Source organism: Anoplophora glabripennis, unplaced genomic scaffold (assembly GCF_000390285.2).
Source record: "Anoplophora glabripennis isolate ALB-LARVAE unplaced genomic scaffold, Agla_2.0 scaffold1205, whole genome shotgun sequence".
NCBI classification, from domain to species: Eukaryota; Metazoa; Arthropoda; class Insecta; order Coleoptera; family Cerambycidae; genus Anoplophora; species Anoplophora glabripennis.
This window is the reverse complement of record NW_019417279.1, coordinates 53040-69730: the sequence shown is the minus strand read 5'-3', so window position 1 is coordinate 69730 and position 16691 is coordinate 53040. Positions and strand designations below refer to the sequence as shown.

At 32.6% G+C, this 16691-nt stretch overlaps 1 protein-coding gene across 2 annotated transcripts in view; it reads left to right on the top strand.

The window, feature by feature from the left end:
- LOC108916102 (E3 ubiquitin-protein ligase ZNRF1-like) overlaps positions 1 to 16691 on the top strand; it is a 47968-nt gene that overhangs the window by 9754 nt on the left and 21523 nt on the right. The window contains exon 2 of one of the 2 annotated variants that reach the window (XM_018722303.1): positions 2566 to 2634. The exons of the other annotated variant lie outside the window; for it this stretch is intronic. Coding sequence (XP_018577819.1) covers positions 2566 to 2634 — 69 coding nt within the window. The remainder of the gene's footprint in view (positions 1 to 2565; positions 2635 to 16691) is intronic. 2 annotated transcript variants of the gene reach the window in all.

Genomic DNA, 16691 nt, shown 5'->3' with positions numbered 1-16691 from the left:
TATATTTAAATGCCTTTTGTAGTCAGAACAAGAAGGTAAAGTTTCCGTTTCATATTGATTGTTTTCATCTGATAATTTTTGAATGGTCTTGGCAATTTTAATTTTGTTTGTTAGTGAATTGTCTATATATCCTTCAGCGACATTGGTAGACTTCCAGCCACCGTGTCTCTTCAAATTTGTGATGTTTCCACCATTATCAGCAAATATCGTCGCTGAAGTTCGACGCATGCTATGGCCTGTGTAATTTTTAGGATTGGGTAAATTTAAAAATTCTGCAATTCTTAATCCGAGATTCCCAAAACTGTGGATACCAACGGGCTGAATCGAACATTTTCCTTTTTTGTAATTCACGAATAATCTGTTATGTGGAGTATGGGATGGCCGTAAAGATAAATATTGCCTATACAACAGCAGGTTTTCTTGCCCAATTACAACAAAATTTCTCTCAATATGTGTTTTAGAATCTGGTATTTTCACGAGCAACATATCTTCTTTGTCGTTTATTAGATCAATTGACATTTTTGTTAGTTCTTCCCGTCTACACGCACCGGCTAACCCAATAATTGTTGCTACCTGAAAATGAAGCAAATTAAGTTGATACTTTTATATCCTACAATCGTAATATTTTGTTAAAATTACCTTTAGCATTAGATATGTTTCATTATCTGCTTCTCTAATGAATTTGTTGATTTGCTCGCTGCTGAAGACTTCTGATTTCTTTGCTTTATAACCAACATTCTTCCTTTTAAGAAATGCGATTACCTTTGGGAAAGTGGCTATGTTTACATTTTTCTTCACTAAAATGGTACTTTTCAACATAGAGTACATGCTCCACAGGGTAGAGGATTTGACAGTTTCAGATTTTTGCGCCAAGTAAGCTAAAATTACATCCTCTGTAATAGTTTTGCATTTCTTCATATCCATCCATCTCGTGAACAAATCATAAACGTTTTCGTACCTGGACTTTGATTTTTCAGGCAATAATTGTGCTGTAGCAGCAGCTGCTGCATTGGAAATTTCGTAAGGCACATTTTCAAACTCACTATCGCTGTTGCTTTCCATAGTTTATTGCGACAATTGCGACCAAAAACCATGCAAACTTTCGAAAATTAAAATGTCAACTAATTTCACTTCAGATAGCTGTCAGTCGTTATTTCGTTGCTATGGTAATGTTCAACTGCATTTATCAAAATCATACCTTCCAAGATTTTCATATTCACAATGACAACAACGATGTGATTCTTCCCGGCCTAGTCCGGGAAGTGCGTACTTCTCGGACTAGGCCGAAAAAATGCTACTTTCTCAAAGAAAAAGCGTCCGGGAAGTAGCCACTTCCCGGACGGTTGCCGAAAAAGTAAATTGTAAAGTAGTAACGATTATTTTCAATTGGGGTGGTAATTAGGGGGTGATTTTTACGTTTTTTGTCGCCGAAAAAAATACCGACCAACTTTATTTTCGTCGTAACTCGCTTAGGTTTGATGCTAGGGACTTTTATAAAAAATAAAAATAAAGGTTTTTTTAAGCACTTTAAAAAAGGTCCCATGAGTATTCCCTGAAAAATGCATTGGTTTTTGGTTATTTCACGTTTAAACTTTCAATTTTGGCGTTTGACGAATAAGAACCAACCTTCAACAAGCTATCACTCCGCTTGTATTGGGTCTACAGACACCATAAACACACCATTCTTTTTGTTTTTTTATAAGCTACATTTTTTATAAGAATGATTTTTTTGATAAAACACTTACTTTTTGAGTTTTTCGCGAAAAACCATCTGAAAAAGTGTTTTTTTTTTGGTTAAAAAATTTACACTTTCACTCGTGAATAAGTCGAAAAGTATTGACTTTCAGAAAAAACTTTATAGAACAAAAGTTGCTTAGAATTAGTCATTCCTGGAGTTAATTTGAATTAAACAATTTTTACCCCCGAGAAAGGGTCTCGCTCAGGGTAATACAACCCCCGGTACAAGGTCAACTTTGAAGTAGAGGGTAAGTAGAACCTAAATCCAAATTTTTATGAAAATCGGTGATGTTTGGCAAAATTATACAGGAAAATTGTCATTGACTGGACTAAAACATTGGTATATTCCTTTCAGGCTTTAGATAAAGTGGAAAATGTCCTTTTAATAATTTATGTATTTACTCGACAAACAGTCGTCACTACACTGTAATTCCGAAAAATGTAATTAGCCATAACTATCTAAATTCTATTTATTGTGTTGTTTATTTTTGTTCACTCTGTTGGTCCTACTCCAAACCTACTATCTTTAGATTGGTCTAGATCTCATTGTCTTGTAATATCTCGTCGGAATAGCTTGCGTTGTACGCCAACCGTAATACGGTCTTGCTAATTAGTTTTTATTATTTACGTTCTGTATAATTTATTAAACCTTGGAGAAACTGGTCGTTGCTACTATATGCATTACGGCTAATAGTTTTATTTTCTAATTATTACCGCGAACGTTTAACCCGTTAATATCCAACCGAAGGCGAGTGCGTTTGTTTTGTTCCTGCAGTTTTATTAAATATATCATATTTGTAAACAAATCGTGAAAGTGTTGCAAACCAGATAACATGGGGCAAAGTGTATCGACGAACCATTCCAATATTCACTCCACAAGCTCAAATAAAAAGAAAGGTAACTTAAATTTTTAATGATATTGTATAGATGTAAATATTTAATATGTCTCGATATAAGTGCTTAAAAATATGGCCATCGCTGTTGGAAGAAGCACTAAATGTAGGTCATGCACGCAAATGTAACTGAGCGGAAATATACCACAACGCTTTATCTGTTCAACTTATTGCCAGGTAGTGTGTATCATTGTACTGATAGAATGATAGTAGCTGGATCTGCCAAGGATTATCCTGTTAAAAATAAAACTCAAACAAATGCGAATGCCGTTAACAAATGCATATTTGAAAAACATGACTCGAATAAACTTCCACTATTTTTCTGTTTATATTTTGCACATTGACTTAACGTACAGGCTACTTATTACAAAGGTGTTGTGTATTTAATTTCACGCTGGTATATACTTATCAATTTTATTATTGCGGTAAAATTCTAGGAAGGTCTGATATCGCACTTATTTGTTGTTTGCTTCTTGAGATAAACCTGGTGATCTGATAAGGCATCACGTGTCTTTTTTTGCTGCAAAGTACCAGACATAATACAAGTATTATGATAGAAAATATATTTCAATTTATTTTACTTGCTTTTGAAATATTAAAAAAATTCAATGGTTTTGAACACTTCCGTCGTGTTCGTTTTTCTTTTTATTTTACACCGGTTTGTTTACAACGGAAAAGGATAACTATGACAATTATTTGCGCTACAAATGTATAAGTAACACATAATGGGAATTTTTCAAGGAGTAGGAAAAGGTACTTTACTAATTAAAATATAAACAATCCATTTAGCACACCCTGTATTTAATTTTATGTACTAGTGTGTAAATTGAAATAAGGTAGCAATGTTATTTCTTAGTTATAAATTATCCAGATTAAAGTCATATACGCATTATTGAACAATTTAATTTTTATTGAATTATTATTAAGTACTGTCAGTCAGTCAGTCAATTTGTCAGTTTCACAATTTGAAAGGCCTTGGATCTTGGCGGTAAGAATCCACAAAGCATATAAAAATTTAATGACAGCAGCTGTCATCGCTGTCACAATTATTGTTCACAGAAGAGTAAATTATTTTCGTAATTCATTTTTTAATTTTCATTTATTTAATACACAGGGTGTTCCGGTACTTCATACAAAAAAGTCGAGTACAAATAGATGAGGTCAAAATAATATCAATTTTTCCTATAATTTTTTTCCATACGGGCCTTCGTTAACAAGTTACGGGCACTCAAAGTTATTTTTATTTACAGTCTCTAAACTATTAACTTCATCATGATTCATGATGCAAATTTGGTGATTAATAACACATGTGTACAGCTCGTTTTTGATGTTGTACGTGAAACTTCATTATACCCAGAACGCCAGGGACGGACTATGCCCAATGGTTAAGAACCCAAAATTTTTGCATAGAAGACGATCGCAATCTGCCTGTATCAAGAATTTGCCAACGATAATACCCCCTTGGTTCAACTCGGTAAAATTATCAGTTTAGGAAATATTTGTGATTTTATGTCACAGTGAACATCGAGTGGCGCCTCCACCATTTTTTGTTTTTAATTTTTAATTGGACATAATTACTATGTTAGAACCGTACATATTATTAAAATAAGAGCCTAGAAAATCTTACTGTCTGCTAATGTCATTTTCACTAACAAAATTTGATAAACACACACACATAACACAAAATAGGAAAACAAAACAAGAATAAGTTAAAGCTAAAAAAATAATTTAAAAGAAAAAAAAATATCAAAATACATTTTCAATATGGGCACCTTCCACCTCCATACACTTCTTAAATTTAGAAATGTTATTTGTTTCTACGCATTTCTGGGGTATGTCTAATATTATCACAATGGAAATTAATTCTATGTAGCAATTCATCCCTTGTCGGTACTACTACGTATACTAAACTTTTCAGGTATCCCACAGGAAGAAGTCCATCGGGTTAAAGTCTGGAGAACGTGGTGGCCATGAAATTTACCCTTCTCTCCCAATCCATTTATTATTAAACACAATGCATAAATAATTTCGTACATACATTATGGAAATGAGGAGGAGCCCCATCGTGCATGAACCAAACGTTTCTTCGGTGTCTAATGGAAAATGGTCTCATAGTGGCTACAATTTTTTTTGCAAAAACTTCAAATATCGATGTCCGTTCCTCAAAAATATATGGACCTATTACATTATTACCCACTATTGCTACCCATGCATACAAGAAATGCCATTCTTAATTCCCATAACTTACATTTATTGAATGAAGAGAATCCGCACGGTACTGTGCTATCAAAAGACCATTCATTGATAATGAATATATGGGCAGGATTAGTGGGTAATAATTTAATAGGTTTAAACATTTTTGAGAAAAGTCTAAATGGACATGTTGTTTGAAGTTGAATATTTAACTTACATTAACTTATTCTTGTTTTGTTTTTCTATTTTATGTGTAAAGTTTGTTTGTCAAATTTTGTTAGTGAAAATTACATTAGCAGATAGTAAGATTTTCTAGGATCTCATGTTAAAAATATATAGTTCTAACATAGTAATTATGTCCAATAAAAAATTCAAAACAAGAAATGGTGGAGGCGCTGCTCGATGTTCACCATGACATAAAATCACAAATATTTCTTATACTATTAATTTTACCGAGTTGAACCAAGAGGGTATTATGGTCGGTAAATTCTTTAGGAAAATTATTTTTGATACAGGCAGATTGCTATCATCATTTATGCAAGAATTTTGGGTTGTTAACCATTGGGCATAGTACGTCCCTGGCGTTCTGGGCGTAATCAAGTTTCACTTATAACATCAAAAAGAAGCTGTACGCATGTGTTATCGATCACCAAATTTGCATCATGCTGAAGTTAATAGTTTAGAGACTAAATAAAAATAACTATTTAACTTTCACTTTGAGGGCCCGTAACTTATTAACGAAGGCCCGTATGAAAAAAAAAATATATGAAGAACTGATATCATTTTGACCTTATCTATGTGTACTCGACTTTTTTGTATCAAGTACCGGGACACCCTGTGTATTGTCAATTAACTTCTATTCAATATTTTTTTAATAGGTACCAAGATTTGTATGCAATGTTTTGTGTAATAATTAGAGATCGGAAATGTTAGAGCGGCTCCAGTGTGGTACAGGGTTGGCTGTAGGCCGAGTTCTTTTATGTACATAACTAGCTTTTACCCGCGGCTTCGCTCTCATTGAAGCCATTAAATTGAATTAAATTGAAGCCATTATCAGAGATCAAGGGTAAAATCACGAATTAACCACAAAAATGACACCTAACCTGAAACAATAAATATAGAAAAACTTTCGTAAAAAATATTTTTTTTAATAAAAACTATCCTATGTTACTTCTAATACCTCCAAGAATATGTGTACAAAGTTTCATGATGATCGGTTAAGTGGTTAGTTTTCGCGTGAAAGCGTAACAAACAAACTTACATTCACATTTATAATATTAGTAGAGAAGTAGAGATGTTATTGAAACAAAAAGTGACACAACCGTTGCCTTCTTATAACCGCACTCATCATAAGAACGTTTACGTTAAGTATTTGTATATTAATTTGAAACAAAATGGGGCCGCGTCAATTTTTATACAATAAAAGCTTCACATGGAAGTTATTACCATAAAATATATAGGTATAGTGCCAGCAAAAGTTAACAAATTAATAATTTCATAAGGAAAGCGGTTGTAGAAAATATTTAACAGTTAAAGAGTTGGTTTTAGAGAGAATCAACTGACCCTCTTTTGTTTTGTATTAGGATTTTTAATAAGCATAATAAGTTTATAACAGTTATTTGAGGCCTCCGTATAGTAGAACGTCTGTAAGCTTTAGAAGCCTTCATTCACTGCAGCTCGTAGGCGGGCTAGTGTATGGCAGCTTTAGAGATGTTATCTTTGGCAACTTAAGAGCTTATTTAGGTAGGTAGAGCTGTGTGAGCTTTAAGCTCGTGTGGCTATTTTTTCTGAGAGAATATAACTCAGATCTGGAATGTTCATAATTTTATGCTTTATTGTTGACTTTTTGAGCATATTACAATATGTTTGACAGTAGATATAAGTTATGTACATTTGCATATAGAATAGATGGTAAACATTTTAATCGTGTGCCGCAAGCACTGGCCCGGCACCCGTCCAAGGTAGACGTTCGATCGCTAGTGGAGGCGTGTCTCCGCTGGTTTCCCTCTCATGTTCCGGTTTAATGCGGCTCCCTGTAGCCTAGCTGGTTTTCGCGTTGAACCATTTCAGCATGTGACATTCTTCTGGGTGGCCTATATTTCTTTAACGTATTTTTAGTCCGAATTTCGTAAAATTCGGAGAGTTTTTAGTCTCCGAAATTCGGATTTAAAACGGCTTGAACGAAAAGTGAGGTGAATTTCTCCATTTCTCGCGCCTAGGATCGTTTTGTGGCTGCTCGGAGAAGATTTGAGCGCGACGGCGGCGGCGGGATATTGGAAAGCGAGGTGAAAATTTCCTTCCCGTATTACGCTCCTTAAATCGCCGTACTGGGGCTCTGGGTCCGTTGGGCCATTCTGCTCGGTTTCAGCTACGGTCGATTTGGCATGTGGCGATTTTTTTCGACTTAGTGGTCCCGTATGGAAAGTGTGGTGAATTGTCTGAACTGATAATACGATATAACATTCAAAATGTTTTGACGTAGACAAAATTATTAGATGCATAATTATAACTTCCAAAAATAATATTTAAGATAAACAAATGGTGCAAGAATGGAATAAGTGACGTGTAACCTAGGCCGTTTTTATTTTGCACTAAAAGGTGATAAGTGACAGATCGATTGCTATTAAGCTCAAATATACCATTTTTACATCTGATTAAAAAAGTACATATTTTCCAGAGTATTCAATTCAATTATCTTATTACGGCAGGTTTCTATGCATGTCTTATTAGTCAATTAGGATAGAGTATTTTAATTTTTTGTATTTAGATGAATTTTGATTTCTTTGGCATAGGTGCATAGACATTTTCAATCTATTCAAACACCATTTGAATTCACATTACTCGAGAAATCTAAAATTTGTAAGTAGTGAATTGTATTGAAGTGATATGTGATTCTACTTTCTATAATTAGACCAATGAATTAGCATTTCGGTTTCTCCCATCGTATTTTGAACCAGCATCTCACAATCTGTGGAATATCTTAACATTTTAAATGACTCATGATTTACTTTACTTATCAACTTTAATTTTGTGGCTGTTTTATGGTAATGTACATCTGTAATTGTGGTAACAATGTATTTTTTTATTTATAGAACATCTAAATTTAGGAGGCACGTGGTAGTTAGTTGATCTTTACGAGTATTTTGTCTATAGAAACAATGAATAGCAAATTGTATTAAGTTATATTCATGAACAAACAACGAAAGAACCCTCCGATCGAATATTTTACTTTCTGCTTAGGAAAAAATAAAAAAAAAATGGTAAACCGTGTTCTGTGTGCCGAAGTCTTTGTAATGGTTAAATCGTTTCACTGTATCTATATAAAGGGTGACCTGAAAAAAGCTTGCAACATTTTACCAACGCATTTACATTTAAAAATAAGAGAAAAAAGTTGTATTCATCGGAAGCCCAGAAATGCCTTCTAGAGGGATACAGCCTCTTAAAGATGAGCCTCTGATTTTTTTTTAAACCTTATCAATTTTTCACATTTTGCGATTGTGAAACATTATTTGTGTAGGAATTTTTTTCTTATTTTCTAGCATACTATCGATGCTCGAAGTATATTGTACGATATTTGATATCCTTAAAGATAGATGAAATTTTTAACCATCTTTCGAATGAATTTGTATCTTTAAAAAAATACATTTTGCCTTTTGCAGCCTAAAATTTCTTTACAACTATGAATAACGAATGATTACCGGTTACTAAAATAGTATCAATTTATCAAAAACGTTGTATTTACATGTGTGGGATTTTGCAACACACTGTCGGAATTACCCTGAAATCAAAGATAAAATGTAATTCTCTGTTTATATTTAAAAATTGTATCACACCTGCAAAGTTGCATTTGCCTTATCTTATATCTATGAAATATAACAAAAACAGAAAAATAAAGTTAAGAAATATCTGTTTTATTAAAGATGCTACTTAAGATCAATTCATTTTTATACACGTGTATCAGTTCGAATTTTTCTTATATTTTTTTTTTTAGAAAAGTTTGTTCAATTTTCAATCACGTTTGAAATGGAAACGTGAATACATATTTTAGTTGCATTTGCATTTGAATATTTTTTCACAATATTTAAAAACTTAAACTAAACTTAAAGAATAATGAATTAATTTATCTTATCTTATAGGAATGCTTGTTCAACATATTTTGTTATTGTAGTCATTATAATTATTAATTGTTATTACATAGCTTATTTAGAAGTTTTTTTGTTCCTAATACATACCTAACACTTGGAAAAATCTATTTGATTGATTTCTTTTTGAAATGTATGTTTTTATACAGTGTGTTTCCAAAATACGCTTTCCCTTTGTATCATTTTAATCTTAAAAACTAATAAAACTAGAATCTAAAACTACCGGTTTTCGAATTATAGAACAAAAGTTTTTCTAATACGGTATAACTTTCATATTTCCAAAGATATTTCATGTCATCAGGGGTGTTAAGTCATTATTATTGTTCATACTACAGGTCCGCTTATTTAAAATTAATCGAAAAAGAAAGAAGACAAAACAATTATGTACTACTAAGGACATCTCAATGAATCAAGTAAAGTCGAGTGTAAAGTATCTTCAAATTCCAGAATTCTTATCAGTTCATAATATTTCCGGTAGATAGTATTTTCACAGTAATTATTTGTTAATTAATCAGAATAATAAATGTTTGCTCATTAGGTACATATTTCTATTTCCCATAACTTTATTAATACTTCTGACGCGACTTTTGAACAAAAATCTTTGGATATATTTTTGTTTAATTAAGTATATTAGCGTAGGAAACAGTTATAAATACATACACAGTGTTTGAGAACAACGTGTCATAATTTTATAGGCAATAAAAATGACAAAAAAAATAATTATAAGGCTGTAAACTATGGATCTATTGTCTTTTGTTCGCGACATACAAATACTTATATTATTATATTATATTTAATTAATTATGTCGATGTCTTTAAAATAAAATGGAAATATCTAATTGAAATTCAGTACGCATACGATTTGAGTTATATTAAATAGTATGGTTAGTTTTAAATAAATTATATAGGGCCTTAGGGCACAATTTGTTTGTGGTTACGATTTTTGTAGTCGTTCCTTGTAAATTTCGTTCTGTAGTTGACTTATAACACCACACATTTTAAGTTTCAGGTAGACCCCTTTCAGTAAGAAATATTAGAGGATTTCAGATGAGGCGCGTAAATACTCTTATTGGCTCAAACCGTATTTTTGTGGAAAATTATTTTTAATTATGACTTTAATTTGTACTTCTTAAATAATGTAAATATTTCAGCAACAGTTCTCGTGTTTGTAAAAATGCGATTTTTGTCTAAGAATTTACTTTAAGCTAATATTGATGATAGTATCAAGTAATATCTATATTTTCAAATTTTTTATCTTCTATCTCGGCGGATTTCGATCTGCCGAGGCAAGCATCACGGACGCAGGCTGGAATTTGGATGGGTGACCTAAGTCAGGCTCGGGGACGTGGCTGTGGCAGCCTACCAGAGACCTAGGTCGCCCAACATTTCCGCACGCGTGTGGTCCCCGATAAATGGTAATGAGAACAGGGCAAAGAAAATCTCTGTAACTCGAGACCATGCTATCATATATAAACTGTACGAGACTTTGTCACCAAGCCACCCGTGTAGTAAATAGGATGGTTTGAAGAAATGTACTCGAGTAATGAAGGAGGGTGTACAAGGGGCCTAATAAGGCCTAAGTGCCGCAGTGGAAAAACAATTCCACCACCCTCCGACATACATACATACATACATACATACATACATACATACATACATACATACATACATACATACATACATACATACATACATACATACATACATACATACATACATACATACATAACAGGCTGTATTGGGGACAAGTTGCAGCTATTGCACAATTTAAGTCAAACTCGAAGGAATTTCAGGGTCTCGATATTATATAAGTATCTCTCATATTCTAATTTCGTATTTAAAATAGAATTAATATTTTGTATTTGAATCTCGTTTTGTGCAATTAATTATATTTTTGTATAGAATTCAACACATTAGAGTCTTTAAAATATAATAAAAAAAAGATATGTCGACAACGTATTCAAAAAAGAAAAAGATATTAATTATTTCAAATTCACACTAATGTTGCAACTGCGAATATTTGTTTTGAAAGGTATGAGTCAAGTTTAAATTAGGTAAAAACTGACAACGTATTATTTAATTTATGATCTCATGAGGATAACAATAAGTTTAAGGCATAGAAGTATCACGTTCTTTAGGTAAATTTATCTTTTATTTTGGGAAGATTTATGAAACGTGCTATTGATTGACGTTATTCTAAACAATCAAATTTATCTGATTGTTTAGAATAACAGAATATATTATTCTACAACTACTTACTGTTTTATCCCATTTTTGTATACAGGGTCGGAAAGTCCCCATGGTTCATCGGCCTTTACGTGAGAGCGATAAAGTAAGTCATAGAAATCCGTGCGATAGAGAAAGATGGCTATAATGAAGGCGTCTAATAGTCACCGCCCATTTCGCCCTTTCACAAATAAGAAGTGGATCTTATTTGTGGAAGGTCGAAATGGGCGGTGACATTAGACGCCTTCATTATAGCCATCTTTCTCTATCGCACGGATTTCTATGACTTTCTTTATCGCTCTCACGTAACGGCCGATGAACCATGGGGACTTTCCGACCCTGTATGTATAACCTGCTACAAATGTGGCAAAAAACAGAAATCGCATTGTAAATTAGCATTTTTATTCTCAATGGTTAAATCTACAAATAAATAAAATGACACGTAGAGTGACTGAAAATATAATTTCTATGTATCTCCCTTTTGAAGATTTACATTTGTAGTAATTTTTTATTCATTCATAAATTGTCATTTGAAAACAGCCTATTCATAACTATTCGCTTCACAACATGATAAACAACTGTTATAATAAGACTTGGCATAGTAGCAAGATATTATGAATTAAGCTGACATTTTTAAGGTTACTATGTTATTTATAACTTAGTCGTTTCACTATAAATTTAAAAAATAAATGTATAAATGAATTTCAATAAAGCAGTAAATAACTAAAGAATTTAGTTGGATAAATATACAATTTTTTAATGTTATTTGTTTAATTAACCCTTAGTATATTTTTTTCAATACAAATATATCTTGATAAAAAAATATTTTTTACTTACTTCCTCTAATGCAAGTACAAATAAAATATAGTTCTAAACCATTTCAAGTAAGTTGGTTAGAATCTTTTATGGTCACGTATATTTGGAGGCTATTTGAGAAAAAAATATGAAATACTATTTTTTTTAACTAAAACTTTTCTCATTTTTGAAACAATAACGTTTGCTGTTGGGTGCCGTTAGTTTAACAGAAATAAACGGCAACAGTTTTTAAAAATAAGCTTTCTTTCCCTTAATTTTGAAAAATAGTAAAAATTTCAAATTTAATGTTTATTCGACTGTTGTATAAAAGGATACCGAGATATTTTAGTATTTTTGTAAATTGAAAATATTAAAATTGAAGCACCTGATGCAATAAGGGGATAGGCACCTAAGTCCATATTTTCGAAAACGACATCTGCAGATTTAGGTTTAAAAATAACATAGTTTTTTTAAAACATATATTTTGTTATTAGCTCTGGTATTTTTACTTTATTTTTAATCCTATTGAGTCAAGTCAAACAAAGTTCTTCGATACCAAAATTGTAGGTATGCAAAAGATACCTAACCTCATATATCGAATATCCCAAAATTCACGCAACACTAAAGAACAACGGATTTTCATTGTTGAGAAATATTTTAAAAATAATGAAGGCTTAGCAGTTATAGTTCGCAAAAGTTCTTACAAATAGTGATTTAACTTCATCGACTGTGAAGAGATTAATTAAAAAATTCAGGAAGACGGGATCCATTAGTGATCTTTAATACTCTGATCGTCCTTCCGTAAGTCGTTCAACACAAAACGTCGAAGCAGTTCGTGAGAGTGTTGCTGAGATTTGCATCTTCATGCTTACAAAGTTCATTTGACTCAAGAACTAAAGCGCATAGCGAAGAGAGTTCTTTGAATGGATTATGGAACAAGCGGATGCTGATTTTTCAAACAAAATGGTCTTCAGCGATGATGCTTATTTAATAATCCACGAGTGATTGTTGAGAAACAAATGTATCCACAACGTGCCACTGTCTGGTGCAGATTTTGAACTGGAGGCATCATCAGATCATTATTCTTCAAAAAATGCGGCTGGTCAGGGAATAACAGCTAAAGGTGCTCACTATCGCGACGTGATAATCCAGTTTTGTACATAAATTGCAAGATATGGATGTAGACGACATGTGATGTCGACAAGACAGTACCATAAGTGTTATAGCCCGAGAAACAATTCAATTACTGCATGAGGCATTTGCTGGTAGTGTAATTTCCCGTTTTGGTGGTCTGAATTGGCCGGCCAGGTCGTGCGATTTAATGCCGTTGGAGTTTATTCTTTGGGTTTTTTTTTTTGAAGTCTAAGGTTTGTATCAACGAAATTTTCAGCTGCATTTATGCAAACCGGCAATGGAAAATTTCGACCATTGAGTGCGCATGTGCTAGCAAAGCCGTGGAGACCATTTATCCGATATCCGATATTCCATACACAACCTTATATTGTATACCTTATGAATCAATAAAAATTTACAATTTTAAATTAAAAACTTCTTGCGTGAATTTTGGGACAGCTTTTTCTGATTAATGATTATATTGCCTGGAATAACTGCTCTCTTGTCTACATATCACAACTAGCCTTGATTTATATCAGCGACATCTAGTAGACAGATAGTAATTAATAAATTATTTAAATATAAAATAAAGATATGTCTCAATAAGGACGCTACTTGAAAAACCTGTCGTAAAGTAAAAAACAGGAAAGTAAGATCTTATCTATCGTAGCTATTTTTGCGTGGTGGTTTTTGTCAAGGGTAATGTTAGTGCAAGAGCAATAGAATATATTTAACATTTAATAATTTCAATATGCCAGGTATGTGTTTTTAGATATAGATAAAAATAGAAAAAGCAAAATAATTCATTGTGGACTTCAGATTTTGTAAATTGTTACTATTAAGTTTGATTTGAAGGGCAATAGATTACTACTATTTAATTTTAACAATTTGCAGAGTAATAATTAATAATTTACAGAACGAGGAAACTATTCAAAAAATGTGATATATTCCAGAATTGTATCAAAAAATATGTTGGTGATGAATAAAAAATAACTTTATTACGTTAAAATCATTAGAAATACAATGTTTAAGTACATATGTATAAAATAAGGCTGAAGTCACATGAAAAAAAATGTATACATATAAGTATATGAGACTTTTATTTAGGGGTTGTGATATTTTTTCGATTTCTGTAAATGCAACGACTTGGGTTGTTGTACTGTGTCAAAAAATAATATCTATGCCCCAGCACCAGGGCATCAAATTTCATTTAAATCGGACAAGCGTTTCAGAGTTGTGTGCCAATTTTAACGTCCTCTACGGCTAAACGAGGTAACTTTGACTAGAGATAAATTTAGTTAAACCGTGTTATTTTGACCGCAAGAACCTGTAGTAGTTTTATCTTTATATGTGGAATATCAGGATACCCTCTATTTATAATTAAATAATTAAAAGGAGCACTTAACGTATTCCTGAAATAAATATGATGAAGATCTAATTTAGAATGTTTCATAAAATGTAAACAATACATTAGCTAACACACAAATAATAATTAGCCACTAGATTGTGGATATTTGATATAACTAACCTTGTTCTATTCTCAATTGTTACGAAATTTTAAAGATTATTGTAAAGATCGAGTTTTGCAATGTACAAATATTCAATTTTCTCCCTCTTCCATTGTAAATTGTAAGAATTGGAAATGTATCAATCAATCGTGGCATTGACATAATTTCATTGTTTGTGTTGGACTGTCCAGTAACCAACTCAATGTCCCTAGTATGGAAATAATGGGAGTATGTATTAATAATTCACTCAAATTATCTACTGTCATGCGGCACATACGTATATCATACGTTTTTATATATATGTATTGTAATTGGAAAAAAACATGGAAATGTAAAGAATGAAAAAAATTACTTTGCTTAAATTATCCTTAAACTCCCAACTGGTGAAGACAAATTTGGTTTTTGGCAAAACAAACTTCAAAGACAAGCTATTAATTAATTAATAACCAATGATATTGTAGAAGACAATTACTCTGCGGACTACAACCCGTCCAGTATTGTTTTTGACATTGTCCTTCGAAAATTTCACATTTTATGAAAGTTTTGTATTTTTATCTTTCTTAGAAACACAGAAGGGTATAATTTCTTTTAAAAATTTACGTTATTTAATTATTGCAATATGTCAGGTATGTGTTTTCTTCATTAACAATATTTTAATTCAATACCTTAATTTTTTTAGGTAATTAATTACTTTACAAGTGAGATAATATGTTTGTATACAGTACAAAACCAATTACAGGGTGTGGTTTTAAAAAAGAAAACATAAAAAGAGTATTCAAAAAGACAAAACAGTTACTACATGTAACAATTAAAATCGTACTTACTTTTCAAATTTTTTAGAGTAGATATTTTAGCGAAAACTTCAAAGTATTTGTTCGTAGAGAAGGAAGATAAAATGTCTTTAAGTTTCGTGTTCCGATACATACAGGGTGTTAAAAAAAGAGTGTAAAATATTTAAGAAGGTAATAGTATGAACCAAAATAAGCAGAAAAATCTCAATAAACATGGGTCCGCAAAGTAACGGTTGCGGAGATATGGAATGTTTTATGTTTTTTAGCCCCTTTTTTTATTTTGCAAAAACGTTGTGTATTTTCTTATAATAGTTGGTTGATGTTTAGTGAAATAAACAGTACGTATTTGACAGTTGTTCTCAGTGCACAAGTTTTCTTTCACTATGGCTGGTTACTCTAACGCAGAATTAACACACATGCATTTCATGTATGGTCATGCTAATGGGAACGCCACCAAAGCGCGACGTCTTTATGTTGACGCTTATCCAAATCGCCAGATTCCTTCACAACGCATGTTTGGAAGAATTCACCAAAGATTGCGTGATACCGGTTCCTTGAGCAAACAGTGCCATTTATCCGGAAGACCAAGGTCGGTATCCACTCCTAGAGCAGAAGAAGAAATTCTAGTACTGGTAGAGCAGAATCCAGGTACGAGTGTGGGGAGAATATCAGCCGAGGTAGGAATTAGTGGTCCTCTTGTTTGGAGAATCCTTCTCGAGCAACTGCTTTATCCATACCATGTGCAACGAGTACAGGCCTTAAATCCAATAAATGATCATCAAGCACGTTTGGTTTTTTGCCGCTGGTTTCTACGTCATGATGCTGCAGACCCTCGTTTTCTTGCAAACATTCTTTTTACTGATGAGGCCGGGTTCACAAGAAATGAAGTGTTTAATTTTCACAATACGCATATTTGGGCCGACGAAAATCCTCATGCTCTAATAGAATCTGGACATCAGGCACGTTTTTCATTAAACATTTGGATGGGTATTGTAGGTGACAGGTTTCTAGGTCCTGTTGTTTTACCAAACCAATTAACAGGCGCTGCTTACCTCAACTTTCTGCAGAACACACTGTATGAGTTTTTGGAAGACATTCCTTTGAATCAGAGGCAACAAATGTGGTTCCAGCATGATGGTGCTCCAGCTCATTTTTCCATGGCCGTTAGAGAGCATTTACATCAAACTTTTCCACATAGATGGGTAGGAAGGGCCGGACCTGTTTTATGGCCTCTAAGATCGCCTGATCTGAACCCTCTAGATTTCTTTGTTTGGGGATATTTGAAGACATTAG